Below are 21114 nucleotides of genomic sequence, written 5' to 3'. Positions count from 1 at the left end.
CATCTGTCATGTCTCATGCTAATTAGTCCACAGGCAGAGTTCTTCCCTCCATTTGAGTTTGGAGTCTGTTTGCAGTAGGTGGTCAATAAGTTATAAGTACATATTATATTATTGGTTTTTCACAAATATTACAAAGAGTGCTATATGTATAATGTTGGAAAACTGCTGTAAGAATATAGTTTATTTTAGTTCTGGTATTAACAAAACTTAGACGTAGTGTGACAAATATTTTTTTTTTTTTTTTTTGGACTATAACATGGTAATGTAAAAAGCTTTTGTTCATGTAACTAACTCAGAGAATGGTTAAAAAAAAAAAAAAAAAAAAAAAAAAAGGATAATCAGGAAATTCTTCTCATTCTTGGATTATCAGTGACACACCAGAACCCCAGGAAAGGATTTATTGATCTTCCATTATCAGGGAGTATGGACATTGGTTTACAGGTTGGGGGGGATGATTTTTAAATAATGCATGAAGGTCTATGAATATGCAACATGTTGATGCATTTTTAAAAGTGTTTTCTGAGTCAGTGTGTGCTCTTGGCTGAATGTCACGTACTCAGCCGTAATAACCTTTTAGCTTTATTGTCTTTGTCTTCTATTTATCTTTTTTATTAAACCTTTTAAAATTTACCAAGAAAGTAAACCTCGTTTTTCACAGTAGCCAACGCTCTTGGTACAGCTAGTGAAAAAAATTTCTTTGCTCTTGGGTGCATACTATATGCACAGTCACATCATTTCAGCTACTGACCAACAACTGCAAAACCTAGTTTTTGACTCAACCCCCCATTCAGATCTCGAGGGCTCGGTTGCAGTGTGACACAGCAGGGTACAGCGTCAGACAGCGTGGCACAGTGTGACACGGCACTACTCTGCAGACTGGAGCACGACAGATCGCGACATATAGCGACAGAACCCGGCCCGGCCGCAGCCTCCGGCGCTTCCCGGCCGCGGCCCCTTTAAGGCGCGCTGGCCAATCAGCGCAGCCCACATCCCCGCCAGGGGCCGCCCCCGAGGCTCGCCGGGAGGCCCGTACCATTCCCAGCATCCCAGAGGAGTCGCTTCTTCCCATGGTCTGGCGGCCCAGCCGCCGCCCGTACCCCACCCGCTGCCTCTCCCGCCCCGCTTGTTTCACTCTCATTCACAGTGTCTCAGTTGTCGAAGAGGGAAGAACTGGAGCTGCGGGACCCTCGCATAACGCACCGTCCCTCTCACCCTCCCATGGTATGATGGCGCGTGCCGGGCGGGGCGGGGCGCGTGGCGGAAGCGGCGCCGTGGCGCGGGAGGGGGCGGCATCATGGCGGCGCCGGGTGAGGCGAGGGCGGCCGGGGTCGGTATCGGTACCGCGGGGATGGGGAGACGCGGGGTAACGCGTTTATCTCTCCGCAGGCCCGAGGCTGCGTCTGCAGGTGGCGTTCAGCTTCCTGCTTCTCCTTGCCGGAGTCCAGGCCCTTGTCCCCAGCCATCGGCTCGCTGCCCGCGACCTGGCGCGGCTGCGGGCGGTGCTGGAGCGGCCCTTCACCGACGTGCGGGCCGCCTACTTCTCCATCGTGGGGCTCAGCAGCCTCGGGTTGCGGGTGGCGGACGAAAAGGTGAGCGGGGGAGGGCCGCCCAAAGGCGCTTTGCTGTCTGAGGGGCTGCATAGCAGTGAAAGATTAATTATTAATATAATATGAGTTTATAGAGAGAGCTCTGCTTGGGCAAGACGGTGTGGGAAATGTAAAACGTACGTGTGTTCTATCCTTAGTAAATGCAGGAGTATCACTGGTAATTGGCGGCTCTCGTGTCATTTGGATAAATTGCATCTTTGTCCGGGCTGTAACGTGGCCCTGGCTCGCTTACACTCGCTGCCTGTAAACGGGGCTCCAGGGCTCGCTCCTGCCCGGCCCGTTGTGATGTTGCTGTGCATATCAATTTACTTACCTGCGTTGTGCACGAGTTCTCTGCCTGGGGCACATTTGGTGCACTGTACTGTTAGAGTTCCCATTAGTTTGTTTCAGTTCAAGTACTGAATTCAAGCAGTGCTATTTTTATATATATAATTAATTATATAATTTTAAAGCTGGCAGTATCAACATAATTCTTACTGTGCTGTGTCTCTAAGCATTTCTAGTTTAAATATTGCAGGTTGTGCTTGTAACAGCCTCCTCACATAGGCACACCTGCTCACATGCATGTGGATATTTACCTGTGCTTGTGAACTGTAAATAGAAATTTGTTCTTTCCTCATAGGCTCATCCAGTACAGAGGTTCTAAACCCTTTGGTCCTGGTTTCTCTTTGAGTGCTGCACATCAGCTATTAACTGTGAGGCTCCTGAAGATGGGGTTGATTTCAGTGCACCCCTTGCTGTGGCCACTTACTGGTCATCTGTGGGCTACACTGCAGCTGCTTTCCTTTGTGTCATTGTGGCTGTATTTTATTTTTTTTTTTATCAGTTCCTAGTTCTGGCAGTGATAGCACAGCCTTTGCTTCTGCGGGGAAACAGCATTTATTTATGTATTTGTTTGTTTGTTTATTTATTTATTTATTTACTTATTTAGGTTTGTGGTGAGACTTTTTTCTGCACAGTGTACCTCTTCACAGGGTGGGGCTATTTAAAAGATAGAGGTAGTAAAAATAATAGCTAGGTATAACACTTGAACATGTGTTGTGGAATGACCCACCCTTGAGATGTCTGTGTGCCCTGATACGCTCCCCTTGAGGCTGAACTGTCCCAGCTCCCTCAGCCTTCCCTCCTGAGAGGTGCCCCAGTCCCTCATCATCTTCCCAGCCCTCCAGTATGTCCTTGTCTGTCTTGAGCTGGGGAGCCCAGCACTGAGCACAGCACTCCAGATGTGCCTCAGCAGGGCTGAGTGGAGGGGCAGGATCACATCCCTGACCTTCTGGCAGTGCTCTTCCCTGTGCACCCCAGGATGCCACTGGCCTACTTGTCCCCCAGGACACTCTGCCTGCTGGTGGACAGCTTGTTGAGCCAGGACCCCCAGGCTCATCTCCTGGAAGGCTATCCCATTGGTTAAGCATGATTTCCCCTTGGTAAATCCATGTTGGCTACTGCTCATCACCTGCTTTTCCTCCACATGTTTTGAGATAAGAGTCAGGATGAGCTGCTCCAACACTGTTCGATAGCTGGAGGTGATGCTGACTGACCTGTGGTTCCCAGCCTCCTCTTCTCGCCCTTTGTGGAGACTGAAGTGACACTGGCTTTCCTCCATTCCTCAGGCACCTGTTTTCCAGGAGCTTCCAAAGATGATGGAGAATGGCTTAGCAATAACATTTGCTAACTCACAGAGCAGTTTTGACTGCAACCCGTTGGGGCCCATGGATTTGAGGGTGCCAGGTTTGATTAAGTGATCTCTAATCTGTTCCTCCTCAGCCAGGAGAAAGTCTGGGAATATTCCTAGATAATGCAATCCCGTCCTACTTGTAAAGGCCTGTGCTCCACATACTCAAAGCCCTGTGATTTATGTCTGAGCAGTTAAATTCTTGGTTATTTTCTGGTGAAACTGCATCCTAGTGATCCATCTATCCAGTTGTCAGTTAATACAAATTAACAAGCAGTCCCTTTGCTTATCTTTATGCTATACCTGCTTGCCCCACTTTTCTCTCTGCACTATTGGAAATTCTGTATTTGTATCCATTAATGATGGTGTGATATACAGCTAGAAATTAAGCTCACTTACAGAATTTCTGTTCATCTGTTCTCTATCCTGGAAGATTTTCCCTAGTAAATATATCTGTTAGACTTTAATTTTGATAGGCTTTATAATTATACTCAATTTAGGTTTGAATTATGGTTGCAATAGAGCTTATGTGAAAATTCCTTATGTCTTTTAAGAGGAACCACCCTTGTTTCTGTGCAGCTCTTGGCAGAGTAGAATCTGGGGAGATATAAAAATGCACAGTGTTCATGGAATTGTCTTAGAGTATCATTTAGATCTTCTCTCAGTGGTTGAAGTTAACTTCTGTTTCTCCACAGGCTGCATGCAAGTTCATCAAATCTCATGTGGACTCCAGCAGTGTTGAATCCCTCTTTTATGCTGCCCAGGCCATGCAGGTCCTGTCAGGTTGTGAGGTGAGTGTGGAGCCCTGGAGTTCTGCAGACAGATATTACTAAGGAAATATTTGCCTTGATATTTTTCTTGGGTTTGTTTTATGCATAACTTTTACTTTATTTTAGTGGATTATTCTCTGTTGTGCCTTAGGTAAATAAATGCTTGGGCATTCTCTAAACAAGGCAAAGTATAAATATATAACACAAGTATTTGGTCCAGGGTAATTAATTTTTTTAACAATGTTTTTAAATTAAACACTGTTGGCTAAGAAAAAAGGCAGCACATTTGGTTAGAATTCTCAGGACTGTGTCAATTAGAAACTCTTTGTGTGGCTGACAGACTGGGTGTTGGAACACAGCTGGATACTGCTGCAGACCACCCTTGCTGCGTGAGGGAGTTATCCAAGCCCTCTTTGTCATCAGTACCCCTGGCTACTACACAATGATGTGATGCCACATGAAAAGCAGTACCAGCTTACCAGGATACATCTGAATCATGGATTATCCTGACTAATTGATGGTTGACAGCAAAACTTAGGGACTTAATTAAACTAAAAGGTAATGAATTATAAATGGATTTTTTTAGGAAGTTTATAGTAGTTCACCAGTCTAATGTTGCTCCAGGAAGGAATCAGTGCTGGTTTGAAGGCCATGTGAACCACTGTGTTCCCTGTGCTTTTCCTCAGGTCACCATTTCAAATGAGACCAGGGAGCTGCTGCTGGCAGCTGTCAGTGAGGATTCCTCAGTCACCCAGATCTTCCACGCCGTTGGTGCCCTGAGTGGCTTTGGCCTTCCTTTGGCATCCCAGGAAGCCCTGAGTGCTCTCACTGCTCGTCTCAGCAAGGAGGAGAGCGTGCTGGCGTAAGTCTCAGACAGGAGAGATTCATGTGTTTATCCTGCAGGCAACTGGGTTTTGAATTAATGATTTTAATGCTTAATATTTGTAATATGGATGTAGTAGAGTCGATGCCGTGTTTTCATTTGGTGTATTTGTCCAGCTCATTATTGTTCCTCAGGGGGAAGGAAATACATGTTTTGGGGCTATTTTAAATACATGTTTTGGGGCTATTTTAAATACATGTTTTGGGGCTGTTTTAGTATGATTTTGTAAATTAACTTAAATATTCAGTCCAGTTCAATGGTCAGTGAAGGGATGGTATCACAAAAAAGCCTCTTAAAAGGATTGACAACAGAATTTATACTTTATAACCAACCATGATTCTGTATCATTTATGATTGCAGCAGACTTAGTGTTCTTTCTCAGCCCTGTTTGTAGTTTGGGGTGCCTGCACTGTGACCTGGAAATGTGCCAGTAAGCTGAAGGAATCTTGGCATCTATCACCAAAAAACATTTGTTTCACTTTGAAACAAGAGAACAGAATATCCCTTAAAGACTGGGGAAGAAAAGGAAACTTTAAAACTTGCTTTGTTGACTGAGAAGTGGATTCCTGGAAGCCTCAGTAGCAAGTCTTGGATATGTGCTCTGCAGGGATCAGTTTGTTCTCTGCCTTTGAGTTTATCAGTTCCTTGCAGCGCTGATGCAGCTAAAGTGACATTCTGTAATGAATGCTGAGTTCATACTGAATCACTTCAGATTCATTCTCTTGAGTGAACTGAACGCAGGAACAGCTGTTTTACACTTCATTCAGAATAGAAAATGCAGTTGCTTTGATTTAAATGATGTTTGGCTTTTAAGGAAGGAATAATCATACACTTGTTTGGTTTTGTTTGTTCTTGTTTAAGAACCATCCAGGCTTTGGAGACAGCATCTTACCTGTCCCAGCAGGCAGATCTAAGTAGCATTGTTGAGGAGATTGAGGTAAGAACACACTGTGCTCTCTAATTATTCAGAAATTTGCAAGATTGCTTTAGAACTAAAAGATGTGAAAAACAAAATGAAAAACCAGCCTGGCTAACTGTCTGCCTGTATGATGTGGCTTGGCTTTCAGGCAGATAATTCCTTGGACTTTTATCTGTTTCGCAATGGACTGAAACAGAAAATCCTGACATTTACATATAATTGATTCCCCTAAAGGCTGGAGGATTTTCTTTCTTCCTGTTTCTAAATAACTATTACAAAATGTATCATTGATCCCATACAGATAAGTCTGCTGTTAGGCCTGTAATCAAGAATTAACTTCTGCTGATCCACTAGAATGCAATTTATATTTTAATAACTCTTTCTGTCAGGATCTTGTTGCTCGCTTGGATGACCTAGGTGGAGTTTACCTGCAATTTGAAGAAGGAATTGAGACTACTGCTCTGTTTGTTGCTGCTGCCTATAAGTTGTCAGACCATGTGGGTACAGAGCCAGCAATAAAGGAGGTCTGTACCTGCCCTTTCCTTCCTTGCACACTCCAGCTCCCAGAAAGGATCTGCTCAATCCCTGTGGTAGAGTGCCTGGGCCTGGTGTAACTGGGTAGAATTTCTACTGGAAAAAGTACTGAGCACACTCAGTGAAAAGGGACATTGTGGAGGGAATGCTAGGAAACAGAATCTAAGAGGAAATTCCAACTTAAATATCACAGGCTGGATTTGTTGGGTCTTTTTCTTTTTCAAGTATGCAGAAGGAAATTGCAAGTGAAGCTTAGTTTTTCTTTGTTTATTGAGACAAGGCATTGAAAAAAGCCCTTGTTTCAGAGTTTTTTCTGGCACTTGTGTAGCACTTTCCAGCACTTCAACGTGTTTTGAAATGTTATTTATCTGTGAGGAAATGCAGGCACCCCAATTTGGGGTGCCCAAAAGAGAGACAGCATTACCATGTGCCTTCAGGAATCCAGATGAAAAAGCTTATTATCTAAGATAAAAGACTGCTGGAAATTTCTTTTTATCTTGACTAAGCTAGAAATCATTACTGCAAGCTGTCCACTTAATATTTTTTCCCCACAAGTTGATGGAGTTAGATGTACTTTGGAGTAAGAATGGAAGCTCCCTAAAGCACAAGCCAAAGTGGCAGGGTTAAGACTGAAGCCAATGTGAGACGTCTGAGTTCAGTCCTGGTTCTTTTCTGCATTGCTGCCAAACAGACTAATGCAAAGTAATTTTGATGTCATTGCTGAGGTGGTGATTCTGCCACGTGCAATTCAAACTGTCAGATGCTTGAAAAAACAATCAGTTAAGAGGAATAGTTTAGTTGTTTTTAGAATTGTGCTGTCAAAAGTGCTGCTCTTGGGGCATAAGGCTTTATCTCTGGTGAATGGTGAGAGTGCCTTTGGAATGCCACAAAACTGTCTTTAACAATAACATGTATTTGAAAAAATAACTCCCTGGTTTTTTCCTTCTACAACTACAATGAGTGTCAGTTGCTGATTAGGGTCTGGAAAAGTGCCATGCCCTCCACAGACGTGAAAAGCACTGCAGGATTTGCACTGTACAGGATTTTTGTAGCATTTGTCTGGATGCTTTCTCTAGTTGTGATGTTGTTTGGTGTTCACTGGTACAAGCAGAAGAGTGAAAATTTGAGATGCAGTGGATTTCATTTAGAAGTGTTCTTTGTGGATCACTAAGTTCTATCCTTACTGCTTTATTTGGGATTGTCTTTGATTGTACTCATTCTCATTAGAATTTAGCCTGAAATCCTTGGTTTGGATCAAAGTACAGGTAGCCAATCCCTCTGTTTTCCAGCCTAGCAGGGAGTGATGGAAGAAGCTGAATAATGACTGGTAATGAATAATCTGCAGAGAGTGGTGCAGGTGCCCTAACCCTACTGAGTCAGCCTGCAAAATCAGCTAGGGGGATGCTGTCCCACTCCTACTTTGGAGAGAACAAATTAGCTTTGGCACATCCCAAAGCCAGAGCTGGCTCTGTGCTCCTGGTGGTACTGCTTTAAAGCTAATCCTCTTAGCTTGAGGACACTGCTGAGCCTGAGGGGATAAGCCTGCATGGGCCTAGACTGGCTCCTTCCAGAGCCATTGGGGTGCTTTGCTCCAAGTCCTTCCTGGCCTGGCAGGTAGCCAGGACATCAAGCTTGGTCCTGCTCCACTCTATGAAGACAACTGTTCAGCTCTTGCAGCCAAAATGTCTTTTTGCAGCCACATACAGTCTGGGTAGTTGAGCTGATGACATATTTTTACTCTGAAACACATCATTTGCAGAGGTGGATCTGTATTCTGCTTTTCCAAGTTCTTGAGATAGTTCCAGCCATTGTGGTTGGAGCCTCCCAGCCAAGAATAAGAATGCACAAGAATTCCAAAAGTAGATAATTTTGGGTTGCCTCTTAATTTGAACTGTTTTTAAAGCAAATGGAAAATTAAACAGTCTTTTATCAATGATATTTTCATTAATAACATAACACTGAGCCAGTTGGCAATGTTATGGGAAGCTGCTAGTGCTTATACGTGGTTGGCTTTTCCTCTTTCAGGATCAAGTTATCCAGCTGATGAATGCAATTTTTAGCAAGAAAAACTTTGAGACACTCTCAGAGGCCTTCAGCGTTGCTTGTGCTGCAGGTTCCTTGTCTCAGAACCGCTTCCACTTGCCCATCATCGTTGTTCCTGATGGGCCTGCAGCTGTGTCTCATCACCAACCTGTTCTCAGGGTAAGGCCTTAGCCCCAAATCTTGGCCCAGTCTGTGCTATTGTAGCTCTGGGCTGACTGAAGGTGTCAGCTGATGTATTTTAGCTCTGTGACTCAGGCCCCAGCAGATCTGGGATTTTAGTGCTCATGGTGTGGCAGTCAGCTCTTCACCTTCCCTGTTGTGTCAGAAAGAACAAGGGAGTGTGGGATGCCGAGCAGGGGAGGGCTCTGGGTGTGTAACACAGAAGGGTTCTGAGTTGTCTATGCTCCTGCCTTCCTTCTGGGATAAGCCTCACAGAAATACTGGTTTTTCTCTTGTAGCTGCAAGTGACCAATGTTATGTCCCAGATACTCACTCAAGTTTCTGTAAAGCTTGACGAAGCCAAGTCTGTGTCTAGCAAAGCCACTGTCCTTCAACAGCTACCATTTACTCTCTCTGGGTAAGAAAATAATATTATTTTTAGAGTAAGGCAAACAGGTGTTATTTAAACGATGTTGGACTTACTTTTCCATTGGTGTTTTTCACCAGAGAAATGTGTCTGTGATAGAAAATTCAAAATGCTATGGTTGTGTTTTATTAGAGTGGCTGATCACATTTGGTGGTGGTAGTGAATTTCTGTTGTTTTTTCTTTTGACTGGGAGTGGGAAATTCCAACGTTCGTTTGACTTTGGTCAGCTTTGAAGAGTTCTTTTCCCGCTGCACTTAGCAATGTTAGTTTTGTGCTGTGTTTATTTACCTTTTCAATGTAGCATATTTGGAGGCTTCTTAACACCTTGGTGGTTTTTATTACAGAGATTTCTTTGAATTGAATTTCATGAATGTGAAACCTGCTAGTGGATATTATGATTTCTCTATCAGTGTAGATGGAGATAAGCGATTTATTGCTAACAAAGTGGAGGTGAGTGTGCACTTAAATGTGTTTTCATTCTGTGCCTATTCACTGAAACAGCTTTTTATTTATACTTGTGAAGGATGTTGCCAGTTGTATGGAATTTTTATCACATGCTTTTCCATAATGCATTGGATTTTGACTCAGGATTATGGCCAGTAACCAGATTAATGCATGATCAAAAGGGATTTGTGTAAATTTCGAACCTGTCTTATCACTTAGATGCTGATCTGACAGCATATGAACAAAGGGTAACAGTGGAAGTGTTTTTATGGCAGCCCTAAGTCAATATGCTGAAATTATTAGAGTTAGTTCTTCAGAGCATTCCAGAGTTGAGCCCATAAATATCAAGGCTTGGCTGTCAGTTGTCTGGGGGGGATTGCCTGAAGTGTGGAAGCTGAGCATTTGTTGTCTGTTTGTTTAAGCTCTAGAGCCCTAGAAGAGTCAAGGGAGCCTTTTGGCATTTCCAAACCGTATATATGGTGAAGATTTTGTAGTGGAGAAGCAGTGACCAAAGCAGATGAAGTCTTCTTTTCATGCATACACAGCCCTTTTTAGGTGGCAAAAGCTGTTGGTCCACACCTTTCTGAAGGGCAGTTTTATATAAACATTTTGAGTTTTCCTTTCCTCAAGTTTGTTACAGTGAGAGGAATGTGACCTCTGACTGTTCATGTATCACCCCAGTGTCAACAGCTGAGAATGCTCTTCTCTGAAGAGGCCCATTCCCAGCGTTAATTTTTGCCCTCAATCACCTATTTAAGGAAACAATTAGCATTTCAAGTCTTCCAACATATTTAGCTTGGAATGGAGGAAGACACAACTGCTGACCTTTACTCTGAGTATCAAATTGACTCTGTCAGTGGAGCAGTAATGGCGCTCGGGGGTGTCAGAAGGGGCTGGATTGTCCTGCTTAAGCTGGGGCTGGCACAGGGAGGCACCAGCAGGAATGTATTAGTGCCTGCAGCTTTGTGGGAACGCTGCTAATAAGACACATTGTTATGGGGGAGGACTGCTGGGGAGCTGCTTTTTTCCTTACTGTTATTAGCATTAATTGTCCTTAATGCACCATCGTTTTGACAGTAATGAGCTAAACCAGTGGGTTATTACTCAGGCAGAGACTACATTTCCTGGCATTAAAATATTTGAGAGATGTTTGTGTACTGTGCAGTTGGAGGGGCTGTGTGCAGCAGCTCTGAGTTGCCTTCACACAACTTTTTTTTAAATTAATATTTCATTAGTCCATCTTTCTTTGCCCACATCTTCGAAAAAATTAAGGCTTTGCTAAAGTTAGCCTGAATCATCTGCATGTCAATGGATCCATTTCTGGGGGTAGCCTATCTCTTAAATTATGCATTTTGTTGTAAAGGAACTGCCAAGATGATTGTGTTTGAAGTCTGGCCTGAATGGTTTAGTTAATGTTTTTACATATTTTTCCTGCAGGTTCTCTGTGAATTATTTTTCAGGCAGAGAGTGTGGGACTGGTTCACATGAGCAAACCTGTAATAACAAATTGTAGTATAAGAAGAAAAATATCTTGGCAATGAAACTTCAGTTCTCTAGGGGAGCATTTGTAAGCTGTGAGAACAAATGTGCTAATTGAAAACTACAGACTGCACTAACTGCTTATATTTGAGGGAAGAATTGAAATCAGTCAAACCCAGTTGGCTCAGTGCCTGAATGGGCTGTGGTTTGGGGCTGGGGAAAGGGCAGGAAATAATTTCTCTGCTTGGGGTTTATACTGCACTTAGCACAGAGGAATGTGATAAATGGCAGGCTCTTATTGGCTGCCCTGCACTAAGGGATAAATGCTGTGACTCTGAAGGAAAGTTTGCTGGACAAAGTGCAGGTGTGCAGGAATGCTTTGGCATTTGCCTGCTGGTAATGAAATCAGCAGAAACCTGTTTGGCTTTAGGAGCCAACAGAGGCAGAACTGCTGCTGTCCAGACACCTCTTGTCTCAAATTGCTGACCAGAAAGGAGGACATATGCACAGGCAGTGTGAAGTTGTATAATATGTGATGTAATCTTTAATAGCTAGTTTCTGCTAGTTCAAAAGGAAAGCTAGTTGGATCTGGATAGTTGGACTGTTTCATTAAAAACAGCTCTCTCAAGGGCAGCTAATTCCAGCATGCCTGAGAAGTTTGTGTCTGCAGAGCTGGCTGCTTGTGCAGGGAGGAAGGGGATGGCTCAGGGTCAGTCACTGGTGCTGGAACTTTGCCAGAAGGTGATTGGTGTAGATCCTTCTGTGCAGGTTAGGCTCTGACTTGGGCTTAGTCATAAAATCCTCTTTGCGGAAGAGGAACAGAAGAGCTAAAACATCTGCAGTGAACTTGACCATAATTAGTATGTATAGAGTGCTCTGAAGAATTTTCTATTGTGTTTTGTTGCAGCTGAAAGTAAAAGTTTCTACAGAAGTGGGGATTACTAATGTAGATCTTTCTACTGTGGATAAAGATCAGAGCATTGCACCAAAAACAACCAGGTAAAACAGCGTGGGGTGTGTGATCTTGGAAGGGCAGCCCTGACTCTCAATTAGAGCCTTGATTTCTCTGAGCACTAGGCCTTCTCTTGGAAGGTCATCTCAGTTCTGTCTGTTTTTTTTCCTCCTAGGGTAGCTTACCCAGCCAAAGCCAAGGGCTCATTCACTGCTGACAGCCATCAGAACTTTGCTCTATTCTTCCAGCTGATAGATGTGAACAGTGGAGCTGAACTCACCCCTCACCAGGTTAGGACAATTTTTGTCATTGCTGTGTTACCAAGATATTCAATCCTGAAACATCTGAGGTGACAGTTGCTCTTGAAAGGATTTGATAGGTTTTGAAAAGCCTTATGTTTCTGACATGTACTGTGCAGATCACTGATCTCACTAGATGGAAGATTCACTTCATTTGTTTTGTCTATCTGTTAAATGAAACCTCTCCTGGCTCTGGTATTGTGTTGTATTTAACTCCACAGATTGAGTGCACATAGCCTGCACTGTGAAAGCACATTTCTGATTTATTTTTTTTTAATGTAGATTGCTGGCTGAAAAGTCCTTGAATGTTATAATCTTCCTTGCAGACTTTTGTTCGACTTCACAACCAGAAGACTGGCCAGGAGGTGGTGTTTGTTGCAGAACCAGACAGCAAGAATGTGTACAAATTTGAACTGGATACCTCTGAAAGAAAGACTGAATTTGACTCTGCCTCTGGGACCTACACTCTTTACCTGATCATTGGAGATGCCACTCTGGAAAATCCAATCCTTTGGAATGTGGTATGTAGCTGGAAGTGAGGTGATGTGGTTTTGTCATTACTGACAGTCTAGCAGGAGAACATGGTACAGGCTTGGAAGTAAAAAGCTCAAATGTTTTGTTATTTTTAGTGAACCAGAATCCTTTTGGCCATTTATGGTCTCTGAGGTTTGCTGTTCATTGCAAGTTTTAAGTAAACATCAAAGCAAGACAGAAATTAACATTAATTTCACAGTGTGGTGCTACAGAAACTTTAGAAGGTTTATGGACTTGATTGCAATTTCACAGCAGGCTCTCAAGGTTTAACATCTTTTCTTTCTCTGCTGGAAATAAGTCAAATTCTCAACGATGGGGAATGACATTACCGCCCCTGTTTAGGAGAAGTTACTTCTTAAAAAATCTGGTGTCTTTTTATCAATTTTCTTTAAAAAATATGTAAATTGTAGATTGTCAAATAAGGAAATAGAGTAATGGAATAGGTTTTATACATTTAGATCTAAATGCATGAAGCTGCACTATTTCATTTCAGGCTGATGTTGTGATCACATTCCCAGAAGAGGATGCTCCATCTACAGTCCAGTCCAAGAACCTCTTTGTTCCCAAACCTGAAATCCAGGTACAGTAAAGATTATATGTGGAAATGAGGGCTTAGTGTTATGTGTTCTCATCATAATTTATTTGTAAGTAATTTAATTAAAGGAAGTCACAATTAAAGCAGAGTTACTGCTTAATGGAAAGAAATTAGTTGGAGTTCTCTGGTGTATGACTAAAAAAGCTGTGGGTTCTACCTGTGAGAGAGCAAGTGGTATCAGTGGAGAGACTCAAACATGAAAATTTGGCCAGGTAGGCACAGAAAGATCTCTGTTTCATTCCAGCCATCTGGGCTAATGTCAAGCTAACAAATGCTTCTGTGAGTGCAAGGAAAAGTTAACTGTGCAAGAAATCAAACATGCAGAGACTGGAATAGGCACTGCTTTAAAGAATCAGCCTTTGCCTTGAGAAGAATGGCTCTCATCCAGAGGAACCCCTGAGAACAGCACCAGGGCTGCAGCTGATCACCTAGGGAGCAGAGGAGCTTCTCTGTTGGAGCACTCCTCCTCATGAGTTTGTTTTGTTTGTTTGCAGCACCTCTTCAGGGAACCTGAGAAGAGGCCTCCCACAGTGGTCTCCAACACTTTCACAGCCCTGGTTCTCTCCCCACTGCTTTTGCTGCTCGTCTTGGTGAGTGAACTGGGTCACAAAAGAACAGCACTTCTCCCCACCCGGTCCAGAGTCACTTAAGAAATTGGACAGCTCAACTTCTTGTTGAAACTCTTGGTTACTTGTGACTGGCACAGCAGTGCTGGAGTCACATCTAGCAGATGTCAGTGCAGAGCATTGGTCTGGTTTGGTTTTTTGGGGTTATAGTCAAAGCAGAAAAACACTGCTGCCAAGTTAAAGTAGGTGGATGAGTTTCTTCAGTGTGCTTCAGCTAAAAATGGTGAATAACAGTGGGCAGATTAACGTTAGACTTCCACAGGAAAAAGGCAGTTATTGTGCCTGACATGTAATAAATCCATCACAAAATCTGTGTTACTTAATCCTATCAGATTGAATTCCCATTTATGGACATTAGAGTGTCTGTAGTTGAAACATCCACTGCTACTCACTGTATCATCAGGTCAGTGCTTTGAACTTAGTGCAATAAAAAATCTCACTGAGACTGAGTTAAATTATTCCTTATTTAGAAGATTAAACTGATTCCAACAGTAATTTCCCATTAGCCAGTCTCAGTGAAAGCTGGCATTCATGCAGTTGTGTCTGGTCTATGGAGTTCACAATATACAAGCTGATGACACTAATGAAAAAACTCACTGTTGCTGGTCATCTTTTTCTACCCTTCACACCCTTATCTTTTGTAGTCAAAAGCTAAAAGTGATGCTATGAGCAAATATCTTGTATCTATAGCTGTTCTTTGGATGAGTTCAAAATGAGAGCATGACCCTTTTTTATTTTTTAATGAAAATTAATTCAACTGGGTAGAAATAGCGATGTCTGTTTCTTTTTCACTATTTAAATTTGGAGCAGTCCTCTCTCATCAGTTTAAGATGGAACTGCATTAGGGCAGTCAGAAGTAGCAGGAGAAATTCACACTAAAGGCGCTCAACAATGCTGCCTTTAGCAAAATTACTACTGTCTCCTCTTGCAGATACAAACAAGTGCTTCTGTAGAGAATATACTGGATTCACTGAATATCTTAAACAAACTTGAAAGATGTTGAAGCTTAAAATTAAAGCTTGTATTTACGAGGCTGTTTAACTCCAGGTTTGTTTCTTTTCCTTTTTAGTGGATCAAGATAGGTGCCAACATCTCCAACTTCAGCTTTGCTCCCAGCACCATTGTTTTCCACATGGGTCATGCTGGTAAGTGTCAGAGGCTTTCTGCTGTGTTTGACCTCCTCACCTGGGAGTTACAGATGAGAGCCTCTGCTTAATGGGCTCATGGTCTATTAACTCTAATGACATAACAGCATAACATTTGTTCTCTTGTTTCCATCTGCCTTCCTGCTTTTCATGATTGTTAATATGGTGATAAACCTGTTTTGCCATCAGGTTATAACAGCTGTCATTATCCAGGCCCCTCTCTCACTGCATTTATCTGTACTTAATAGAACTTCTTATTTCCAGAGGTCACACTTTCTTTATTGCATGTTTATCCTCTGAGAGCAGGGAGGTTCTGTGGGGATTGAGACCTGCAGGACTCTCAATAGTGTTTTTTTGGCTGAACCAAATTTTTTCATCTATTTTATTGTGTCCTTGGTTACACAGTTATTTACTGTCTTGGTAGAATTTCAAAAACATAGCAGGTTGGGAGAACTTGAATCTATTAATTTGCAAATGTCACTATGTTTTTCAGTCCAAGTCAGTTTCCTTGGAAGCTTTATAAAGCTGTAAGCCCTTCCAGATGTGTGAGGTTAATATCCCCTATTGAAATCCAGAGTATCCTCCTCTTTTTAATAGCCCTCAATGTCTATAATATGTCCATAATTTTGCCACAGGAGAGTTGGTTGCAAGCTGTCAGTGTCACATTTTCTTTCCAGAATGGGGACCCAGATGTCTTCATTCCCTGGCAATAATGTATGGTCTTTAGAGCTGCCATTCAGAGCTTCAGAGATGAGACAGGAACCAAATGCTTAGGCCTGGCAGTACAGTTGTTCTGAGGATGACAAATGGTTATCTTTGAAATGCAGTTTAAGCCATGGTCTCTCTCTGTTTTTGTTTGTGGTTTTTTTTTGTTTGTTTGTTTGGGTTTTTTTTTTGTTTGTTTTTTGTTTTTGGTTTTTTTTTTTTTTTTTGCTTTTGGTTTTGTTTTTTGTTTTGTTTTGTTTTGTTTTGTTTTTTTCCAGCAATGTTGGGACTCATGTATGTCTACTGGACTCAGCTCAACATGTTCCAGACTCTGAAGTACCTGGCCATTTTGGGTGGCATCACATTCCTGGCAGGCAACAGGATGCTGGCTCAGAAAGCTGTGAAGAGGTAACAGGGGGACAGAGCTTCAACATCAGTGGGGAGGAGGTCCTGGGGAGCTACTGTGTGTCAGTGACCACTGCTTTGGACTCTTGGACCTTGTGTGTGGGGCTGGGCTGCCCGGCCCCACCTCCCTGCCTCATGAGCTGAACAGGGCAGTGAGGGGCTGTCCCCAGGGTGCAGCTCCTGCAGAGAGAATTGGCCATGTGGCATGTGCTGAAGGAAGCTCTTAGGATAGTGTTAGATTATGGAAGCCACTATAAGTGTAGGAGGAGCCCTAAATGTAGGAGAGGCCCTACTATTTAGGAGTTCTGCTTGTGATAAAGGATTTAAAGAGGAGGGAGGTAAGGTGGGAGTTTATTACTGCTGTGTTCCTCTAGCTAAGGGGAGATTGTAGAGAAAAGGGAAGCAGCTGCTTTTCAGCTGTGCAGCAACAGACGAGAGGCAACAAACTAGCAAACCATATTCTGCTAGGTATTAGGGATACAGCATTCATTTCTGTGCTGGCACTGGATTCATCCTGCACGCTTGTCTTCTGCCACACAGCCTTTCATGGCTGCCCTGGTGTGGGCAGCCAGCAGTTTGCTGACCCAAACTGCCAGTACAGTGCCTTGGTTAGAGGTCACAGCATTACCTCTCCTTCACTTCTGCCACACACAGTTTCCATGTGAGACTTAAGCTTTTGTACTAGTGTAGAATTTGACTTTGAAGACGATTTTACTGACCTGCTTTGCTATCACACCTATGCTTTCCTTACTTTCCCCTTTTTGGATGCCTACCTGCATAGATATCCCTGGGATCTCACCTTTTTGATTACACTCTATTAAAACCAGGACAAGAGCCGTAAAAATATATCATAATATAATTTTCAAGAGGGTTTCACTGATTTGTTATCTTTAAAACATCCCTACATTTGTGGCTCTGTCAGGGAGGATGATTAATGTATTTAACTATTTTCGTGCTGTCCTCCCAGCCTTGCTCCCTCAGATGTCCAGCCCTCCGCACTGTGGCATTTTATTGTGTTAACATAGCTTCCTATGGGAGTTTTGTTGCCCCTGGGGCTGTGATGTCTTTTAATAATGTTTCCTTTCCCCATTGAAAGAGTAATGAGGCATTGTTATTGAGTGCAGATTGCCTAGGATACAGATTTGGGGGAAAATAATACAATGAAGCAAATTTCTAAGTGTCTTGGCTCAACCAGGGCTTCTGTTAGCACATAAATGCAGGTGGTTGGTTCCTGCTTCAAACCACTGCAGGAGGTGTCCGTGAGCTTTTTCACTGTAATGACACGGAGCTTCAACTACAATGGCAAATTTGAAAGTAAAACTTCTCTCTGAGGCTAAAGTTAAACCCTTTGTACAGGACTTTAAAGTTCAAAAATCCATCTTCTTGTAAAGGCACTGCCTGCCTGTCTCAGATGCTGAAGTGCAGTGACAATTAACCAGATTGCACTTTGAGGCGAAGCTGCAGAGGCCAGCAGCAGGCGTGGGAAGGGGAGGGTAGGGGGCTGTCTGTATAAACCATCTTGTTACACAAGTTACCAGAAGGCCTGGTTTTGCTTTTTTGCATTTCTGTCACTGGTTCCTGACAGGGCTGCTTTCTTCCTTGCTGTCTTCTCTGAACCTCTCTCCCTCTCTCCTTTTGGCAGGATCGCTGCAGAGCAGAGCAGTAGGTTGGCAAAGTATAGAACGCTGCGGTAAAAGGGGGTTTGCTAGTGACCAGCTCTTCAGGAAGTAAGGGCCTTTTTGGATTTTGCCTTTCCCTGGGCATGTTCCTGTTTCATTTCACCTCATCACTCACTCCTTTGACAAAAAATATGTGAGCTGAAGCTGCTTACCCCAACGTTGCTTATTGGGCTTTAAATCAGTTTTTGGGGGCCCTGGCTGCAGCTGGGTTGGTATATTAGCAGTACATGTTCTCTGAGACTAAATTGCATTTGTGTGATTTCCTTAATTGTGTGAAGTCTGTATGGTGATATGTGCACATGTAAATATGCTGTTGTGGGCATCAAGCAGCTCTCAGGTGATGAAATAAAAGAATATTATTGCTCCTAAAAATAATTAGTAATATTGGCTGGAGGAGACCATGATGAAAGTGGCTGATACTGGGGCTGTTCCCACCCTGCTGCTGGTAGTCTCTATCCCCACCTGCAGTTTTCTGGCTGTTCACTCTGCCTGCTGAATTACATCCTCATTTGGAGTGGTGAGAGCTCTGTGCAGCAGAGCCAGGTCAACACCACCTCTCTCAGCTGAGAACACGACCCAGTCTGGGATCACCCTCCCGTTACACCAAACTGGTCATGCTGGCTCAGGCAGCAGTGCCAGCCCCCTCCATTCTATACAGCCTGTGCTGGGTCTCCGTTGCTATTTGCCAGGAGAAAGCCCTTTGTTTCCTTTCATTCCAAGAAGTAAGGTCCCAGTTTGCTCTGTGTACAGTGGTGTAGGAGGCAGGACTGCCCAGTTCTGAGTGTGTGTGCACGGGGGCTTCATTCCTCATTCAGTGCCCTGGTTTGTTGTGGGGAAGAGGGAGAGTTTCTGAGATGAGTCTTGTGGTCACACAAATCACTGTACAATGTGCTGCACAGGTACATCGAGCATCTGCTTCCTCACATCCACAGTCAGTGCTCCAGGCACATGGGGAGCTGAATGAAGCTCAGGTTTTGTGGTGCAAATCAAAACCAGCACTGGGAAGTTGTGCCACACAAATGATGTGCACTGTGGTGAGATCTTCTCTCTGTATATGGGGGAATATGCAGGATGGTTGCATGGAAATTACCTGTGGAAAATTTGGCAGCACCCTTCTGCTGTCTTTTCTCTCTCTGGAGTGTTTAGAGATACTTGAGCACAGAACAATCAAGTTACTAGAGAGAAACTGGAGGTGGCTGTCACTTGTCCTTTAAGTGACTGCTGTGTTGCTGTTCAGGCTCCTGGATGCTTCTCTTTAACATTACTTTGGGCCAGTGGTTTGCAGCTTGTTAGTGGCCTGTTACCAAGTGCCTTGTAAGTGTGTTCTCCACAGCCTGTATGTTTCCTGTTTCTCATGCTGTTTTTTTAACTCCTTCATTCCTTATGGGCTGTAAGTAATCCTAGAGGATCATGGAATCACAAACTGATTTGGGTTGGAAGGGTTCTTAAGGTCCCGTAGTTCCAGTCCCAGTGCCATAGGCAGGGACACTGAACACTAGACCAGGTTGCTTAGGGCCACATCCACCCTGGCCATTAACAAATTCCACAGATGAGGCATCAACAGCTTCTCTGGGCAACCTGTGCTAGTCTATCACCACATTTTGAGTTAAAAACTTCTTCCTAACATCTAATCTATATTTGCCTTCTTTCAGTTTAAAACCACTGCCCCATCTGTCTGCATAAAACATCCCTCTCACTCCTTTTCATAAACCCCTTTCAAGTCCTGCATGGCCACAGTGAGGCCTCCCTGGGGCCTTCTCCAGGCTGAGCATCCCCAACTCCCTCAGCCTTGCCTCAGAGCAGAGGGGCTCCAGCTCTCAGAGCATGTCTGTGGCCCTAAGATCTTACAAATACCTTAATATCCACAAACCCTAAGTTAGATTTTGCTGCCATGTGCAGTCACAAGCATTTTTCCTCATTGCTGAGTTTCCTGACGTCCCAGCTGTCAGTTAGGAGTGTCATGCTATGTGTGCCTGTGTCTGGCATTGTGGAAGGCAAAAGGACCCCCAAAAGTTGGGTTTGCTGTGCTAACCCTGCTTGATTTTTTGGGGGAGATGAAGATCTTTCTTTGTGTTAGCATGGACCAGCAATTCCCAGCAGATGGATCAGCCCTGTTAAGAGAACTTAAGGTGCTTGCAAGCTTTGCCTTCGGACTGGGGTTTTTTTGTTTGGTTTTGTAATTTCATAGGCACATTCATCCCTTTTGCACCAGAAATTGATCTTCATTTTCTCTCATGCTCCTCGAATTCCATCCTCCATTCCAGAGCAGTAGTGGTTTATCACTCAAATAAGCTGCTTTGGGAAAGTTTATCCAACAAGCTTCTTTTCAGAGAGAATGGGGGATCTGGGGACACTTGTACTTTACAGGTATGTGCTTTGTTGCCTAGAAGAGTGAAATTGTTCTGATTTTTCTTCCCAGGACACACTAGTACCAGAAGAATGGAAGAAATGTGAAAAAACAAAGCAAATGCCTTCAGAACAGAAGCAAGTAAATAACTGAAAGACCAGGAAAAGGAAGGCAGAAGATAATTCTTTTTTATATATTAAGTCAAAAGGGTGCCAGTTAAACTGTTTTTTAAATCTTTATTTTCATCCTTGTGTTCATGCTACTGGAGTGCTTTTCATATGAATCTGGAAAATGTTTTCTTCCCTGGATCTTCCCCCCTTCTCCCAGGACATTTAAATTTCCTTTTGAGAAAAAGGAAGAAGAAAATACAAATCTGCTTTTCCCCAGATGCCTTTTCCTCATCCAAAAGATTTGTGAATAAAGAGGAAAGAACGGTCCTGAGTGTTGTGTTCTGGCTGTCTCAGAGGTGCTGATTGGAAGCTGGGTTCACATGAGAATGAAAAGAGATTTTTCTGGTGGTTAATTTTGTGTGTGAGTCATTGCTAAGTGTGAAGCTTCCTGTTCTTTCATGTCCTTTCTCTGTGGGCTGTTTATTGGGGGCACTCCCCTCCTGCCTGTCCCTTGGGTGAGGCTGTGGCTGCCTCTCTCCACCCAAGTCTGGTCTGTGCCTCTGCAGGCTGTGCCCAGCTGCTCTGTCCCTTGGGGTCAGGCCCTTGAGGGGAGCCAGCTGTGGTGCTAGTGTGCCTGGCTGGGTCTGACCTGGCAGCTTTGGGGGTCCTGTGGGGGCTTCACTTTCTTTCCAGCCTCTGCCAGTAACCTTCTCACTCCAAACACAAGTTTGATGGAGGTTGTTGCCTCTGGTCCTCTATGAATCCAAAAGCCAGGTGTCT

At 43.6% G+C, this 21114-nt stretch overlaps 1 protein-coding gene across 1 annotated transcript; it reads left to right on the top strand.

Moving 5' to 3' along the window:
- The first annotated feature begins 1242 nt into the window (after window positions 1-1242).
- RPN2 (ribophorin II) lies at window positions 1243-20661 on the top strand. Its single transcript, XM_056507243.1, has 17 exons — window positions 1243-1307; window positions 1387-1589; window positions 3975-4070; window positions 4736-4911; window positions 5794-5869; window positions 6241-6375; window positions 8411-8587; window positions 8887-9005; window positions 9359-9464; window positions 11845-11936; window positions 12065-12179; window positions 12515-12709; window positions 13216-13302; window positions 13812-13907; window positions 15013-15088; window positions 16072-16201; window positions 20297-20661. Exons 1-17 carry the CDS (start codon window positions 1295-1297, stop codon window positions 20304-20306), a joined length of 1902 nt encoding a protein of 633 aa, XP_056363218.1. The 5' UTR covers window positions 1243-1294; the 3' UTR covers window positions 20307-20661.
- Window positions 20662-21114: the final 453 nt, after the last annotated feature.

This window comes from Oenanthe melanoleuca, chromosome 20 (genome assembly GCF_029582105.1).
Source record: "Oenanthe melanoleuca isolate GR-GAL-2019-014 chromosome 20, OMel1.0, whole genome shotgun sequence".
NCBI lineage: Eukaryota > Metazoa > Chordata > Aves > Passeriformes > Muscicapidae > Oenanthe > Oenanthe melanoleuca.
This window is presented reverse-complemented; position numbering and strand designations above follow the sequence as displayed.